The 18,337-nt window shown below is 38.8% G+C and overlaps 1 protein-coding gene across 2 annotated transcripts in view; it reads right to left on the bottom strand.

Annotated features, from left to right (window-relative positions):
* Positions 1 to 18,337, bottom strand: part of LOC577371 (dynein heavy chain 5, axonemal) — an 84,280-nt gene that overhangs the window by 12,828 nt on the left and 53,115 nt on the right. For both annotated transcript variants that reach the window (XM_030975474.1, XM_030975473.1), the window contains 23 exons: positions 17,757 to 17,891; positions 16,959 to 17,081; positions 16,041 to 16,254; positions 15,244 to 15,353; positions 14,457 to 14,743; positions 13,922 to 14,114; positions 13,323 to 13,453; positions 12,590 to 12,743; positions 11,740 to 11,904; positions 10,881 to 11,107; positions 10,096 to 10,318; positions 9,443 to 9,544; positions 8,581 to 8,823; positions 8,006 to 8,134; positions 6,959 to 7,045; positions 6,541 to 6,678; positions 5,116 to 5,243; positions 4,372 to 4,540; positions 3,036 to 3,191; positions 1,986 to 2,141; positions 1,358 to 1,540; positions 667 to 910; positions 73 to 187 (listed from right to left, as the gene is read on the bottom strand). In XM_030975474.1, coding sequence (XP_030831334.1) covers positions 73 to 187; positions 667 to 910; positions 1,358 to 1,540; positions 1,986 to 2,141; positions 3,036 to 3,191; positions 4,372 to 4,540; positions 5,116 to 5,243; positions 6,541 to 6,678; positions 6,959 to 7,045; positions 8,006 to 8,134; positions 8,581 to 8,823; positions 9,443 to 9,544; positions 10,096 to 10,318; positions 10,881 to 11,107; positions 11,740 to 11,904; positions 12,590 to 12,743; positions 13,323 to 13,453; positions 13,922 to 14,114; positions 14,457 to 14,743; positions 15,244 to 15,353; positions 16,041 to 16,254; positions 16,959 to 17,081; positions 17,757 to 17,891 — 3,812 coding nt within the window. The remainder of the gene's footprint in view (positions 1 to 72; positions 188 to 666; positions 911 to 1,357; positions 1,541 to 1,985; positions 2,142 to 3,035; positions 3,192 to 4,371; positions 4,541 to 5,115; positions 5,244 to 6,540; positions 6,679 to 6,958; positions 7,046 to 8,005; positions 8,135 to 8,580; positions 8,824 to 9,442; positions 9,545 to 10,095; positions 10,319 to 10,880; positions 11,108 to 11,739; positions 11,905 to 12,589; positions 12,744 to 13,322; positions 13,454 to 13,921; positions 14,115 to 14,456; positions 14,744 to 15,243; positions 15,354 to 16,040; positions 16,255 to 16,958; positions 17,082 to 17,756; positions 17,892 to 18,337) is intronic.

Raw genomic sequence — 18,337 nt, 5'->3', positions numbered from 1 at the left:
TCATTCCCAAAAACAAGTCTTCATGTCCACTTCAAGCTGAGAACAGTATCTTCAAGGTGAAAGTGTACTTACTTAGCCATGGAGAGATCAAAGATGCCCAAGAACTGCTTGAGAGATGTCTGGTACATGACATTCACCATACTCATCTCAGTGATCAAGAAGTACAGGATGCTACCTCGAGTGGCCACTAAAGAAGGGAAAGATCAGGGTATAAAAGTTTTGATCCAATCGGTAAATCAACAATGTTTAATCTGGAGTTACAGGTGACTAAGCAGTATTTACAAGCACTAACAGATGTAAATTATACAACATAGCGTCACATCTTCTACCTATCTCATTTAGATCAAGCTACTTAGAAGTGCACAATAACTCTTTATCGCAATGCTCTTTCATTGTCACCATATGGATACTTCATTTCGTCTATATGTCTATCATTGTATTGTTAGAATTGCCTTCACTTTCAATATTTTAACCATAATTTGTCGAAAATAGTTACAAGAAAACCATGATTTCCCAAAACAGCAATATCGTATATGCAATAACATTGTTCACATCAAGCTAGAATCATAGACATACATAAATGCATGAGATTTCTTTTTTAATAAGACACTACATTTACATAATAGAAAAGAATAAATGAAGACAAAATGGATAATTTTTAAATACCTGGTCTGAATTCCTCTCTTGCGAGGTTGATCTTGACCTCTGTATCAGCAGCGATTTGAAGCTTCTGACTGACCTCTTCGGCCGTCGTCTTGGTGACCTGAAGCACGGTGATGAGCGATTCATCATCAACGAGGGAGCCCTGCGTGCTTGTCAGACGGTAGAGGAGGTTGTCCTCAAGCTCTTTCATCTTCCGTTTGTTGGCAGTGACATCCTCCACAAGTTTGGTACGCTCTGCTTCAAGCTCCTGAAGGTGTGGAAGGATCAGAGCAGGAATTACATTTGGGTAAGCTAGGATGTCATGACCAGAGAACCTGATCTCATGAGCAGTTGCACATGAACTGATCACATGCTCAAATCATTGGATTACGAATAGATTAATCATTGGTGACTGACCACTTGTCAATCAAACACACTTTAAATGTTATGGAGTCCCTGACCTTTCACTCAAGAGCATAATTCATGACTATTACTGAACCTTGAAGTTCTTGAGGTGCATACAAGGGGAATCAAATACGGATATGAGATTTGTGCTACATATATCTGGAATATTTTCATACCATCAAGAGAATAAATGTCTCAATTCCCTCTCCCTCTTTATTTACCTCTAATCCTCGATAACAGAAAATTGCACCACCACTAAATCTGTAGGCATCAATACAGAATTGAAAGAGCGCCCTCTAGGGCCACTTACACTCTTTTCTGTGAGGATAACCCTGCCCAGGAGCTGATCCTCCAGACCCTTCATGGTGACGGTGAAGTCAATGATGGATGTCTTGGCACTGATCTCAGGTGTGTAGGCTGGGTTGGGAAGCTTGGTGGTGACGTAGAGACGGAAGCCCTCCATCACGTCCACTTCCTTGTCTCCCACTTTCACCTGGAGGAAAGAAAGAATACCAGATCGTTCAAGGATAAGTCAGGTATTAAACCATTTCTTCTACATGTGTAGAATGTAGGTATGTGTGATGTTATGTACTTTTGACACAGAGGGTCTTGAATTTAATGCAAACAATAATGCTTAATATACAAAATACTGTTTCTAAATGATTTACAGATATCATTACACCAGTCATCTGATTCATTCCCGATGTGTGTGCATCATCTCCACTCCCTGGGGAGTATTCCTACCATGTGGTCATTATGAGGGCATATGACATATACTATAACAAAGGCTTTTGTCATCCTACCAGGTCCCTGTTTCTCTCCTGGGTATGGAGTAGAAAATTTAAATTAATGCCTTGCCAAAGACATTAGTGCTGTGTCAGGATTGAACACTTTTTCCAATCCTAGTGAACAGTCTTGGAGCAGACATCGATACTAACCTTGAACGTGCTACCACTCTTGATGTAGTTCTTCTCCAGGACATTGTCCAGAGCTGGGTCCAGCTCTTCACCCACGTCTTCTATCAACAGAGGGCGCCCTAGGGACAGGCAATCCTCAAGATGGGTCCTGAAGTACTTGTGGTTCAAGGACGTGACCTATGGAAAGGCAATGCAATTGAATAGTTTATGGAAACATCGTAAAACCTACTAATGTTGTGAAGCATCGTGGGTGCTTCAATCACCTATCGTCATCGACAGCCTCCCAGGATTTACAATGTACTGACACATCAAAAAATTGCATCAGGTTTCAAAGAAAAAATCTGCTAATAATATTGACATTGTAATCAAAAGGAAATTATTTTTTCAAAACTCTTATCCAGCAATGGACACATCTTTGCAACAGCTCTTGATCGGAAGAGTATAAGGCATTGTATAATCCTCATGCTTACAATATCATTTAGGAATAAAAAATTCTGGTCTTCCATATATTTTATATCCCAATCATATGATTTGATTTTTGCCTAATGCCCATTTTCCATAAAACAAAGCCCAAGTTATGTCGGGCTTGGTATTTACATGGATTATTCAGAAATGAAAGTTGTACATAAGATCCATATCATGCACTTTCAATTTAGCTTGGGCTCGGTATTTACAAGGTTCAGTCATTATTAAAAGGTGGTAGTCTTCCTACTACTTTTCATGACAGATATTTCTTTATTTCTTGATTTGTAAACCTAAGAACAGTATTTCTAGATTTATAAACCTAAAACCAGCATTTAATAGCTTCATAGACCTACATGTAAGACCAATATGTCTAGATTCATAAACCTAAGACCAATTAATCAAGATTCTTCCTACTACTTTTCACGACAGATATTTCTTTATTTCTTGATTTGTAAACCTAAGAACAGTATTTCTAGATTCATAAACCTTAAACCAGCATTTAATAGCTTCATAGACCTACATGTAAGACCAATATGTCTAGATTCATAAACCTAAGACCAATTAATCAAGATTCAAGAACCAGATTAACAAACTCGTGTTCCTTACCTGCATCTCATTAGCAGCCTCTCTATTCTTGATCCAGATCTTACCCTGCCCTTGAGGGTCGATAAGCAGAGGGAAACGAGACGCCTTGGTGACGATGATACCGTTCTGGATAGACAACTCATCGTTGGGCAAACCTTGTAGGTTCCACTCTGCAATCTGATAAGATATTACAACAGAAACAGATACATGTATTAAAACAACACTGCACTACTTATGGCTACTTGCACCCTCTATATAGCAAACAATGCCTAATTGGTGACCATTGGTCCCCCATGATCCTCTTTTTCTTATGTTAACTGAGAGCTGAGTTGATGAGATAACCACCTGTCCAGTGAACTTGCAGGGTAGTCTAATCCCTCCTTTACACTAGTACAAATGGCCTTTCAAAGCTCATGATAATATTCAGCTTGACACTAGAAAATTATGAAGGAAACATGTATTTATAACGATGTGATTATATTTGGTTTGAGGCAAGTTAATTAATCCAGTGGACAGCTATCATTTTTATTTCCCAGAGTGTAAAGGTATCATTGAAAGCAGGACTGCACAACTTGTAGCTACTTGACCCTCTATACAGCCAACACTGCCTAAGCGGTACCTGTCGATCCCCCATGGTCCCCTTTTTCTTATGTTAATTGAAAACTGATTTGATGAGATATCCATCTGCCAGTGACCCAAATGGGGTCTAACCCCTCCTGGCCAAACTAGTGCAGATAGGCTTCAATATACAATATGACGTGTGGTTCGAGTACAGATTACAGACGATCACAATGCGGAAAAACCTTGATGACTGTTTCATTCCCTCTGGTACCCATTGAACACCTGGGTGGAGAGGAGCAACTAAAGTAAAATGCCTAGGTTCAGGAAATAAGTGCCATGCAGGGTATTGAATCCACAACCTTCGCATCTCCAGTCAAGAATTTAAACCACTTGACTATTGACAACTTTACAGGGTTGTACATGCACACCACATGCTCTGACAGCAATAACTCAATGGTTGAATTCCTTCACTAATCAGATTCTTCAACTTTATCTGGAGAACGATACAACAATATACTTCACCCCAACGAAAACTTTTAATAGAATCTCAAACCTAATTGCAACCCTGACCCCAGCCATACATATTTCACTCAATAACGCTTCAAACAATTGTTGGCAAATGTTGTAGCACCCTCTACAAACAATAACTGAAAACTTAATAATAAAAAGTGCTATAACAAACAAAATACATTGATAAACAATTACATATGAAAACAAAAAAATGCAAATAAACCTACAAATTCCAATACATATGAAATATACATCAATGTGAACAGAGTAAGTTAATATTACTTACTGTTGTGTTCTCCACGAGCATCTCAATCAGATTGAGGTTTAACGTGAAGGGGATCTTCCTGGTCTTCATCTCCTTCTGCCAGTCCTTGAGGAGCTTGCTACGGAACTCCTGGTTGAAGGGTCCAGAGTAGGACAAGAAACCGGTAGCCATCAGGACATCACCAACCAACCTGAAAAGAATTAAAGTAACTCAGTAACATTGCCTCCGATTCTGAAACAAAATCCTGGATTTAGCTCATGCTGCAATCAATAATAATTCTTTAAGTCAGTCAGGAATCCCATGACTTTTACAAGCCGATCGTCTATCTGATCATTAAGATATTTGTGATTGAAAATCGAAATTTCATTTTGCGTTTTCCTAACAGTTTTTATAACACTACAGAATATTGGGGAAGATGAGTATGGTGAAAACGGTCACTCAAAGATTTTTACTTTTTCGAGGCACTTCATGATCATTTTGAAATGCAATTTTTGTAGGGCTTCAATATTACACCATATCATAGACACTGATAACATGTAGGGCAGTGCATCTCAGACTTAACATTGTTAAACGATGCCTTTAAGGTGTAATACCCGATGAATGATTGGTTTGTGAAGTACCGTTGTTGGTTTAAATTAAATCTTTTCTGGCATTCCTTGCTATGGAACTCCCTGTTAAAGGGACCCAAGTAGGACATGAAACCTGTAGTCATCAAAGGTGAGATGCAACTCGTATATACCCCATGAAGAGGATGTATGATCTTACCTGCCAATCTGTGCCTTGAATTCCTTGTTGGCTTGTGTCCATCTTTCTTTCTCTCCTCCCAGACCACTGATCAGGGTGGAGGCTGCGTCCATCTTCCTTCGGCAGTTGTCCGCATCATCCAGAAGATCCTGTTAGGAGTGCAAAATTTGTATCATTTTTTTTAGCGATTATCCCAGTATAACCGGCTGGCAATAAGCCTAATTTACCGTTACCTTAGACAGCCAATCAGAGCTTATTATATTCGCACCTTGTTCTTTTTAGTTTCCTTTTAGTTTCTGTTTATATTGTTCAATTTCGGCTTTCTGTTTCATTTTTGTGTTTTACTCTGATGAGTGCAAGACGAAAAGCTTAAGTATGGCTCTTTTCAATGCGATTCTCAGATATCGGTTCCATTCATCATATCATACCAAACCTATGTTTGATTGTTTGTTTTACCTGACTGCAAAGAAAGCATGTGTATGCTTGTAAGCAAACCAGGGGACTGACGGTTTTAAGTCCTCTCCAAAGGACTTGGGTAATGAGGATTTATGTCTTACCAAAGGACTCTAGCGCATCAACTTGGGTTCGAACCCGGGACCTTCCAGTTACGAGACCACTGCTCTACCACTGAGCCACGGGGTTATTCAATATTTTATAGCAAATGTCAATGTATCAGTCTTTTGAGTTTTGTTACATTATTTATTGCTAATAAAGATTCATTTGACCAAACACAACATGCATATGGTGCTTCCTTCACACTACAAATGTATATTTGTGTAAATAAATAAGCTTTAATCAGGGGTGAGCAGCTTGGGTTTATAAATTATCAAATTATCATGGTCTATAGAACTTCTTCCCCATAACCACCCTGAGAATGATTACAATATTCATCAATAGCAAGTTTGTATCCATATCCAAAATTTTAAGTTCTCTAGTGCTTGGTCTTTACTGTGATAACAAACACAGGTTGTGGCCATTCTAGTCATTCTCATTATGCATATGACTATCATGGTTCAACATCTTTTCTTTTTCATAACAGCATCAAATTCAGCTTGAGCCTAGTCAAGCTCTCCCTGCTGAACCCTTTTCAATCTCTTGGGGGTGTTTCACAGAAATCCAAGTCGAACTTAACTCTAAGTTGGACTTAAAAATTATGGAGAGCTATCTGTAGCCTTAAAATAAAATATATTGAAAAGCAAAAATTGGAGTGTTTTAGACTTTTCATAAATTCCACATCAAGAACATGAAATCTCCTTGATAAAAGAAAATATGAATGATTTGAATCAACATTTTATGCCTTTTAAAATAACTTTTACAAAATATTTTCAAAGATGCTAACGGCTTTCCATAATTGTTATGTCCAGCTTACAGATAAGTTCAACTTAGGAACTTTGTGAAACACCCCCAGTTGTTTGTTACCATCCTATCCATGGGGCTTTGTCTCACCTGTTTCAGTTTCATAGCAGCGTCATACTCAGCCTGGGCCTCGTCCAGTTCAGCCTGCTTGGCGTCCAGCTGGCCCTGAGCTTGAGCAAGGTCACTGTTGGCTCTGCCAAGTCTCTGTTCCTGCACGGCTAAATTAGCCTGATCACAAGAAGCACAACAGAGAGATGAAAAATCATTATTTTTATCAAAATCCAATGTATATCACATAAGCCCCCTTATGGAATTAAAAATCGACCCCAAAATATCAAATACAAGGAGAGAAAGGGTTTCCTTTGATCAGATAGTAAAGCAGTAGATGTGCACTGATAAAGTTTCTTTATTTAATATGATACACTTTATCTATTACCTTAGATATATTTGTACTGCGGTATGAATGACATTCTTATTGAAAACACTGGTAACTGGTAGATGGATTTACCTTGAGGGGGAGTACCTCCTTGTTGATACCAAAGAAGAAGGACATAGCCTTGGCCCAGGAGCACAGACCAGCTACGTCACCACACACCTACAGCAACAAAGGACACAAAAATAGTAACAGATTAAATAGGAGAAAACCATAGACTTGACACAGGTATATATCTGGAGGGCGTTTCACAAATGTTGTCATCAGTGACAAATAACAGTTTTTGTTATAAAGCTACTGAAATCCTTGCTTCTGATTGGTTATCAGCAGATTTTTCACTGATTTTTGTCATTTGTCATTGAAAAAAGGCTTTGTGAAACGCCCCCTTGGCAATACATAGTAACCAAAGTGTAGTCATACCACATTTAATCAAATTATCTGAGTTTTCTTCTCCAAATCACCCCAAACTATGTAGTTTTTACTGCTACATTAAATTACATGGATTTCAATACTTCATATCGTCTGCTTAGAGCAAGAAGGGCATTAACTTATATCGTTTTGCAGATCCTTCTGGCTGTGAGCAGATGGCATCCTTTCTTGTCCTTTATCACAACCTAAAGTTTCACCGCTCTATTTCTCTCACTTTTCTGTTTTCATTTAAGCCAACATCACCCAGTGGACTTCTCTGTTAACTCAGTGGCACAGAAAGGGGTTTATTAAAGTGACTTGGTAACAATGTCTCAGATTCAGAAACAAAATCCTGGACTTAGCACATTCTGCAATGATAATTATAAATCTTTGGGTCAGTCAGGAATCCCATGACTTTTACAAGCCGATCGCCTGTCTGATTATCAGGATACTTATGATTGGAAATCGAAATCAAATTTTCTGTTTTCCTAACGGTTTTTATAACACTACAGTCTATTGGGGGATATGAGTATGGTAAAACCGGTCACTCAAAGACTTTTACTTTTTTGAGGAACTTCATGATCATTTTGAATTTTTTTTAGGGCTTCAATATTACACCATATCACAGACACTGATAACATGTAGGGCAATGCATCTCAGATTTAACATTGTTAAACGATGCCTTTAAGAACAAAGAGCTTTGATAGTCTTTACCTTCTTGGCCGTCTCTAAGGTGAAGTCTTCCATTCTGAGGTAAGGTTCTAGCAGCTCCACTGTCTCCTCATTGATGCTGTCCTTCTGGAAGTTCAACAGACCCTGAAGAAACCCTGAACCACCCATCAACTGAAAGATTGAAAGAGATCAAATTCTGAATTATTAGAGATCAAACCTTCAAGTCAACACTGCTTTGGTATTGACCAACGTGAACATGTGTATATGTAATCAGGAATCGTGGCTCCAAGACTTCACCTTTTCAGCTGATATTGTTCTTTGTTAAGGTTGGCAGACCTTGAGGAAACCCGAAACCCCTCCAACTCTCTAAATTCCCTTATTCTGATACAGAGAGGAAGTTCATGGAATACTGTCACACATTCTTATAACTAAAAGAGATTTTACAACTACTATCAAAGTCAATGACATACATTGTAGCTGATCGTTCAATCTTTTAAATCTTTTATGAAATACCCTAAAATTTCATAATACCCACAAAATGAAAATGTTCCTCAATCTGCATCGTAAACAATTCCAGGTGACTAGCACTTGAAATAGATATGGTCCCAGTAACTAACCTTGAGGGAGTCTGACCAGGATGGAGTAGGGCTATCCCTCTCAGGGTCGAGACTAGTTGGACTGATCCTCCTCTGGAAGAGCAGCAATACACAGTCCATGATGCGCATGATGAGATGGGGAGGCTTGCCAAGCTTACGCACGGTGGAGATGTGAGCAGGTTTGATGGTATTGAGCGCTTTCTCTGCCTCCTCCAGGGCTGGTTTGGCTGCCTCCAGCTTGCCCATTGCTGATGCCTTGTCAATCTGTCCAGGAATGAAAAAAATTGACAATCAAAATGCTACACTTCAAGATCCCCTACTCTCGCATCCTTCATTACGAGAGTCTCGAGAAATGATACGAGAAATGGCATTAATATTCATTCTTTTGTTATGCAGCACTGATTAAAACGTTTTCTCATTATGGACTACAGGCACCAATGAATATCTTCCTCATGGAAGCCTTCAAGGCAGTATATATACTCAATTTAAACAAGATATGGTCTCATGATCTTGTGGATAAGTCACTACACTTTGGACCACATGATACTTGGTTCAAAATCCTACAAAAATGATGTCCTTCTGCAAAAAAAAAAATCTGCAAATGCCACTTTCTACCCAGGGGAAGTAAATGGGTACCAAGATGGAATTAATCCCTTGAGTGCTTGAATGCCTTATCATGAAGCTCAGCCTATTTTCAGAGTATTTATACCAATTGACCTTTGTATCTTCAGGAAACAATTATTTTATCATTGATATCAAGAAGGACATGTATATGTATATTCAAAACTTCAAACTGACAACAGACGTCTTTCTGCATCAACCTGCGGAGTACTGAAGCAGGTAAGCAGTTTTTAAAGAGATTGAACAGAAGATGTCTACTCACATTGATTTCATCTACAATGGCTTGAGCTTTGTCCTTGACCTTCTGGACCTGAGACTTGACCTTCTCGGCTGCCGTAGCTTTGACTGCCACAGCGGCCAACACCTGAAAGACAGAGAGTAGTACATGTAGTTGGCAAAGATAAAAACAGAAATGACTCAAGGGAAATACAATAAAGATGGGTGCAGAGACTGTCTTTATATGCCAGTCAGGCAGTGATCAAAACTATAAATTTCTGTTAATACTGGATTATAAACAGGTGGGATTGATTTGAATCAATCCCAACTCTTTACCACACAGGACCAAGATTTAAAAAAAGGAAATGCTGTTCAAAGATATCAGAAACATCAGTTACCATAGCAACCATGAACAGGGAATATTACCAATCTTACAAATTCCTTTCACCACAAAAATATTTGAGGGCTAAACAAATTTTTTTTTTCTTTTCTAGACAGTTTCAAGAGGGCAAATTCAATTTAATGTCTCATACATAACAAATCAAATCAAAGATTAGCGTTCACCTGATGAATAAGGTAAATTGATGTCCCTACTACAGCTTGGATAAACTTAAATATCTAGTCACTGAGACTTGTGACATGAGTTTCTTATCATCCACATTAATACTGGTCTTCATCTTGGCCTGCAAAAACACTTACTTCTTCTGCCTTCTTGGATGCCACTGCCAGATCCTTTTCTTTGACAGCTAGCTCTATGCTGAGCTCAGCCACCGACGCCGAAGCTTCGACCAGCTTGTCCAAGCCTGTGGTCATACGCCTCGAGAGCTCGTTGATCTCCTGGTACTTGCCGGAGTAGATGTTCTTGTAGCCTTCGATGAAGGACAGGTAGGACTTGGGCGTCACGTGAGTGGCGCGTCGGAATCTGAATAGAGGGAATAACGATGGAGCAAGGAGAATGATGAACATCTTGAAGAAAAAAGAAGATGCTTCTTTCTCACTGCAATCAGTGCTTTCATTGAATTAGAAGATCTGTAATTACTCATTTTCTATCAGTCAATGGGTGATGTTATTTTGTTGATTATTGTCAGAGGGTAAAATACTGGAACGGTATACATGGTATCTACTCATTATTTGTTGTTTCCTGTTGATGTACTAATCAAACTAAATATTTTGTTTGGATCATTCATCTGAAAGCAGACTAACATACCCAGATTTTCCCCAAAAAGCTATGACAGCTGCAATACTCATATATCATATATTGACAGGGTAAAATACAGCTCCATTTGAGGTATAAAGCCATTACCAATATCATATTGCTAAATTTGATATTAGAATTGGCTAAATTACAGGTTCTATAATAGGGCAAGTCTGCAGAATGAATAGCTATGAGCTGGAATATGGGTTATGACTGACAAAGATCTAACCCTACAGACCTCATACAAGCACTCAATCTCAAACTCACTGATACACCATATTGAACTCACCTTTCAAAGTAATCCACGCAGGACTCGGCCACACCGTCTTGGAAGGTACCCATGGCCTGCTCCACCTGTCTCTTGACGTCATCGGTACAGACGATATCGAAGACTTTCAGGAAGTGATGGGACACGGCGATGAGAGCGTCCTTCGGCCAGCGGCTGAACCAATCCATTGTACAACCAGAGATGAGACCAGGGAACTTGAGGGCTCTGTTCCTGAACTTCTCCCCAACCTGAAACAGTGACAAAAATATTCAGTGTAACTTCATTGAAGTGATGTCTGTGGATAGATCTTTAAAGTTGCCAATATGTGGGTATATAGAGGGTAGCACACTGAGCCAACAGGTATTATGCTTCTGTGCGTGTTCATAGTGTCCCTTTATGCGAACGTCCGTACAGGAGCATAATATCCATTGGTTCAGTGTTCGCCAAGTTGCCTACTTCACAAACGACTATATACCCACGCATTAACATCTTTAACCAACGGGACGTAGTTTCACAAAACTGTCAAAAGTGCAAGTTTGCCGACATCCTATTGAAACGCATACTTAAATGCACTACACCTAGCATCACTGATAAAAGAGTTATATGATAGACATACTTTCACAGGAAACTAAGCTGATCAGGCTCTCAACAGAATATGAAGTCCCATGTTAGTATATATATGATGCTGCTTTTCAATCTACATGATGTTTAGCAAGTTCTTGTAATTCATTTATATTTTGACATTCAAAAAGCCACTTTAAAGCACGATAAACAATTATGAATAACTTTGCAACAGTCATTTCTTATACTATTTCCTGACTGAAACACAAGGCAACCCTTTCAATTAATTAATAAATCTGTTTGACAGAAAAATACTTACAGGTGAGAAGCAGAGGACAGTGTGGAGGTTCTGCCTGGACCTGGTGATGAAGTAATCATAGAGGTTCTCTCCTGTAGGAGGTCTCCTGGGGTACTCTCTCTTCATGATTGGAATCAACTCCTGCTGGATCTCATCAATCTCATCACGAGCAAACAGGTTAGACACCTACAATCATAGACAATAATGATAGAAAATATAGTTTAATTACAAAGATATAATAAGTAATAAAATTGTGCCTGGGAAGTCGCATTACAAAGCCAGAGGCTTGCAATAAAACACAGCGATTTCCCTAAGAATCATATTAATAAAAACAGCAAATACAAAGTACAAACAAAGCACAAAACGAAAACAAAAATCATTAGCACATGTTCATGAGGCGAAAAAGCAATATATATTTGTCCATAAGTTTATTCAAACCTTTAACAAAAGAACCACGGGTCTAGGTTTCTAATAAACTACGCTAAAATATTATACACAAAAAATCTACCAGTAATCATTGGAAAAATACTTTTTTGTTCATTCTTGAATACCCACAGAATCGATAAATCAATGTACTATTCATTTCAACGTTCATAAAGCAAATCATGATCAAGTTATCTCAGACCAATGTTTTTGTAGCGCTACGTTTCACGGTGGGTAGAACAGGAAAGCTTAAGGACACATCAGAACAAAATGGGACATATTATTCACCTCTCTATTAAACAGACATTACAACATAAACCTTTGTTGGACTAGTCCCAGCAGCTCTAATCTTTGATTGATTTTATCAATAACAAAAGGTAGGAATTACAAAATAAGGTAGGATAGAACAACGATGTAAGCCAGGTCAAAATAAGACAATAAGTCTCACCTCTCCTGATGAAAGGACATTGTTGAGGTACTCCAAGAAGCTTTCATCTTTGATCTCATTGTCTGTGAAGATGAATGTGATACCCTTGCCTTGCTGTCCGGCCACACGGTACAGTGTCTTCAGATCTTCCATCAAGTTTGACGTGTTGTAAGATCTAACAGAACAAGACAACAAAATTGTAAGAAGAGTCCAATCTTCTAAGTGTAATGCAATGTCATTTTACTTTAAACCCTTCTTTTGGTTTGCCAACAGATCTACAAAAGATTTGACAAAATACAATACACAAAAATAAAGAACCAGGTTCTCGTAGGTTCTCTTCATGGAATGAACTTAGTGATTTTGATAGCAATGCATTGTGCTGGTAAGTCAGCCATAATATAATGGATGTCCCAATCTTTATACAATAGCTCACTGAATAAACGTAGGTATAGTTCTTTGCTAAGTGCGATCTGTGAAAATGTGTTAAGCTAAGAAATAATGAAGAATTATAAAGGGGGAACTTGTTTTTGTGTCACGTTTTGTTGCTATCAAAGCAGTTACTTATTTGAAAAGCAAATAGCCTGTTGATTTCATGTGCATACAAGCCTATTGAAGAAAAAAATGAGACCAGATACATGAGTCCTCAAAAACAGGCCCATAACCCAACTACATATATAACTGTACTCCAATGTTTAGAGTGTTTGAGAACAGTTGAAGAAAAGCCAGGATAACATACTGGAAGGACAGTTCTCACCTTGTCAGTGTGATCTGGAAAGTCTTGTAGCCAGCGATGAAAGATGCCAAGCGAGTCAAACTCTGTTTACCTGAGCCTCCAACACCAACCAGCAAGGCGTTGCCACGTGGGGTGCTAATAATACGAGAGATCTGTGATCGAACAAAATGAACACAAAACAAAGTGAAAAGCAGTGGAAACACTTTGAAGGTATAGTCAAATATAGAAGTTGAACTCGACTCACGTAACTAAAAGTAATTATTTTTTAAATATGAGAATACCAGAAGAGCAATCACACCTATGTTACATTGCTCCTTTGACATTCTTCCACATGGAAAAAGCAAAGAGGATAATGACGATAATGATGATGATTATCAGAATTCATATAGAGTTATACTTCTTTTAAATATTCAAAGGCACAGGGTCTGCCAATTAAGCCAGCACAAACACATCTGTTGAGAAAAGTGAGGTAGTCATGTAGCTCTAAATATACTGTTAAAAACCTCACCATTACTCATCATTACCTACTGAAGTCAAACATTTCTGAGGCAGAAATTTTGGACATTCAGAAAACCGCTTTAGTGGTGAGATGCTTGCTATGAGAAGGCAGGACCACGTACCTTGACAAGATGTACCATTGCATCCTTGAAGAAGACCAGGTCCATCCCGGCTCCACGGACCTGCTCATTGTACAGAGACATGAACATCTGCAGCCTCTCCTCCAGATCCGGGAAGGATGAGATGGGCTCGTAGATCTTGGGCATGTCAAAGTCAGCGTCTTCTGGCTCGTCTCCGGTTGCTTCGGGAGCGTCCCTGTGGATTGAGAGGAAGAGAGCATCAGCGGTCAGTAGGGAATAAGGACCAGACTTCACTTTCACTAAACAACAGAGAATGGATTTGCCTTGCACCAGTTTGACAGATTAGTGCAGTTATTCTTCCTTGACACAATGCATGCTTGTGCAGACAGGTAGGCAATAAGTGGCTTTTGTCCTATTCCTGTTATGGGCTAATTGCTCAAAATCAACTGACTTTGTGTCAGGAGCAGGATCTTCAAGTTCCAAAAGCAGTACTCTATCGACTCAATCATTGTGCCTCCTGTATCCATCACAAATGATCAAACATATTAAAAGATCAGTGGTCTCCCCTTACACCTACCTGAGGAAGTCCACAAAGTAGCGATTCTCGTGGCACACAGTGGCCATGACGTCTCCCAGCTCCTCCTGGACGACACGCGTGATGGTCTTGCTGAACCACTCGCAGTCCTGAGGGTTGGTGAAGCGGTCTGAGATCACTCGAAGGCACTCATGCTTCCAGAGAGACAGCAGGACGTCAGGTTTAGTCACCACCTCACTGAGGGTGTTGATCATGCCTTGCCAGATACGAGACAGATCACGCAGGTTGAAGATGTAGTGGAACTTGGCAGGCGTAGGCAACATCTTAATCTGAAGATTGATTTTCAAAGGAATTTATAAGTATATTTTAAGTTTTAATAATGATCCGAGTACAACTAGCAACGTTTACAGATCATTTCCATTACTTGCTATAATCTTTAAAAAGGACCAAAAAAAAAATCTTTCTGACAAAGATACAAAGTAAACGTCCTCACAATTTTAAATGTATAGAGGCATATTCTACCGACATATGTGAACAAAATGACAAATGTGTCGCATCTTGGTGGTTTTTATGCAGCAAAACATCCATATTTGTCAAGAGAGGCATTTGTATTGTACAAAATTTTCTGATTACACAATCAAATTCATTTGCTTCATAAGCAGTTTTTTTCTTCTAATTTACTATACAAATCAGATAGACCTCTTCCCAGGATCTGAGGCATATTTAGCTTATACTGCTTCAGCTTCTGCACCAGATCCACCCAAAGTTTTGTTTTCACAATTAAAACACATTAAATGAGGAATAATATTTACTGCGACAGATTGCCTACCTTTGTCAACTGCCAGAGACGTCTAGTGATAGGAACAAGAGCCTTGGCCAGGTCTCGGACATCAGCAGGGAAGCGTCTATCCTCACAGTAGTGACCAGTTCCAATCACACCTACGATCGAGGAGAGGAAAAGAATATGGTTGTCAAACCGAGTGGAAGCCACTTTGATAGTTGTAATCCAGAGCAAGGTGTTATGATGGGAAACAAATTTTTTTTCTTCATAATCAGCAGAAAGATTACCAGTTTTGTAGAAAGAATAATTTTCAATTATACGTCCCCAATCAGATCAGCCTCTTCAGTGATGGGAATGCTTATTAGTGAAATCCCAAATGAGATGCAACCGATGTACATACTCTCTGTTAGCTGACTCTTCAGCTTAAACTAGATTAATCTGTTAGAAATACTAAACTTTGACAGAAGCTCAAGTTTTCCTACAGAAATGTTCATAGTTAACAAGATTGGTGCACTTGTTGACATACCTGGGGAGTGTTTCACAAAAACTAAGATCGACTTTAAGTTGGACATAACTATGGCAGGCTGTTCATGCCACTGTTTGCTCTTACCATTATGATCTTTAGATAGTACCTTTCCTTCAATACTGAATTATCACACAAAATGTAAATCCTGTAGATTTGTGACCATGATTTGTACATCCCTTGGGAGACCAATGCCAGTAAATGGTGAGAGCGAACAGTGGCATGAACGGCCTGCCATATTCAAGTCCAACTTAAAGTTGATCTTAGTCTTTGAGAAACACCCCCCAGACTAAATCTCTGAGCATGATAGGCGGCATCTTACCAAAGATCTTGTCGATGGAGGAATTAGAGGGCAGCGTGCAGTTGAAGATGGAGAACTGTCTCTTGAGGCGCTGTGGGATGTCGTTGCGCCCTCCTCCAGGCTGGATCATAGCAGCCATCATCTGGATGTCTGCAATGATGGTGAAGTCTCCGGGCTTCTCAAGATTGTAGAACCCACTGAACTCCATCATCTGACGCACGATCTCGTTAGTGATCTATCAGGAATAGGAAGGGTCGGAAGGAGATGAGATTTATAGTTAAGACATGAAACATGGACCCTACTGTACTAGATAAAGATGTTAAGACTCATATGCCAATTGTAATTGAATATGGATGATGGACATAACTATAGTGAAACCTGTCTGTAAAGACCACCCAAGAGAGACAAAAAAGTGGTCTTTGTAGACAGGTTCCTTTAGTACATGTTTCAATAAGATACCATTTTAAAGGGAAACAATAATTTGGTCTTTGTAGATAGGTGGTCGCTAAACCAGGTTTGACTGTATAAGCAAAGAGAAATGTAAAATCTTGAAGAGCTTCATACAAATTTTTCATTAATATAACCAGATATTTATACAAATCATAATTAAAAATTTATTTACTTGAAAGTAAAACTTGAAAGTGAAAACATCAAGTGACATTTGTCTAAACATGTAAATGTATATTTTCATTCGGAAAGCAGATAGCTCTATGACCTATGATGACCTATGATTTTGTTCCTTATAAAGCACTCTACCGGTCATCCAAATAAAATAATAAAGAGTAATGCAGGGATGCCAGTTAGAATTGATCAGAGGGCCTGAAAATCACCTAGAATGAGCTATTTATTTTGTACACAAAAAACCTAAACTATGGCCTGAAAATAAATCGCCAGGACCTGAAAACTGGCTTCCTAGTAATGGAGAGAGGAGAATCTCACCTGGTCACCCCATTCATTGATGACGGGCATGTTGATGTCGTCAACAAAGACAGTCATTCTCTTCCCAGCTGGAGGTCCGTAGGTGTTACCTACACGCTTGTCAACGTAGCTCTCAATGGTTCTCTGTAGATGCAGAAGGTTTTAAAACAGATTAATTTATATCACATAATAATAATAATAATGATAAGTACTTATAAAGTGAGCTTACCTAATAACTTACTCAAGGTGCTATACAAAACAAAATACACAAATCTGGCTTTCAAACTCTCCTGAATGCTGCAGTGTGCAAATTACGCATGCACTTGAGTTCATTACACGATCTCAAGTTGAGACTGGGCGCATCTATCATAGGAAGCCTGTACGATAGGTGCAAAGAGCCTCAATGAGAGCAGATAGATGTTTAATGATTGAATGAAAACATGAATCATTTGTTTTATAAAACCTTGTTGTTCGGTAAGATAAGGACTCATTTTAAAGCTCGGTCCATGTCGTTATCGACCGCAAATATACATATACATGCATCCCAAGTTTATAGGCTTACTGAGGTTAACACTAATGTACCGGAAAGTTAACTTTTACATGCCTGTACGTGCAGAGTATAAGTGGTCGTATCTGCACGCACATTGCTGCACATCGCTTCACATTGCATAATTAAAAATCGTTGATTAATACCAGAAACCTCAATGAAAAGTTGTCGGATATTCTCAATAAATGAATCACGTGTGACTGCAATCAACCAATCATTTTCTAAGGATCTAAGAGTGAGTTGTATAAAATAAAATACAATACAATACCAACCTGGAACATCATAGGCGTAGTGGCTGATGAGAAGTTGAAACTCTTAGCCACGTGTTCCTCTGGGTTGTACTTATCCATGTTACCCTTGATCATGACAGTCTTAGCTGTACCCTGCTCACCAATCAACAGCACAGCCTAGGTAAGAGAGAAGGGAAGCAGCAAATTAGGAATGCCACAGTACATATACATGCTTAAGCAAGCATAGTTATGAATTAGAAGCATAAGAGCTGGTAGAGAGATATTTTTGACTAAAAAAATAAATCCTTGAATACATGTGTCTCGAGATAAACAAGCAGAAAGGACAGTTCTAGGTAGATAAAAGCACATGTCACGGATCACTATACTAACAAATTAAAGAATAGTTTTGATCTAGACAGAGATATTTTATTTAGCACTCTAAGGGCAAACTGACTTTACAAATAAGTAGTTACTAAAGGGGTCAGGCGAACTTGGAATCACTTGATGATGCTGTTTCAGGAGTTGAATTGCAAGCTACACACTGGGCCTCTAAAAAGCAATAAATGTTCTGTTTTGTAGAATCTCTACAACTTGAAATTTTCAACAGCATATTCTTGGTAATA

The sequence above is a fragment of the Strongylocentrotus purpuratus genome, unplaced genomic scaffold, assembly GCF_000002235.5.
Source record: "Strongylocentrotus purpuratus isolate Spur 01 unplaced genomic scaffold, Spur_5.0 spur5_scaffold_8, whole genome shotgun sequence".
Classification (NCBI taxonomy): Eukaryota; Metazoa; Echinodermata; class Echinoidea; order Camarodonta; family Strongylocentrotidae; genus Strongylocentrotus; species Strongylocentrotus purpuratus.
Note: the sequence above shows the minus strand (reverse complement) of the source record. Positions and strands in the feature narration are given on the sequence as shown.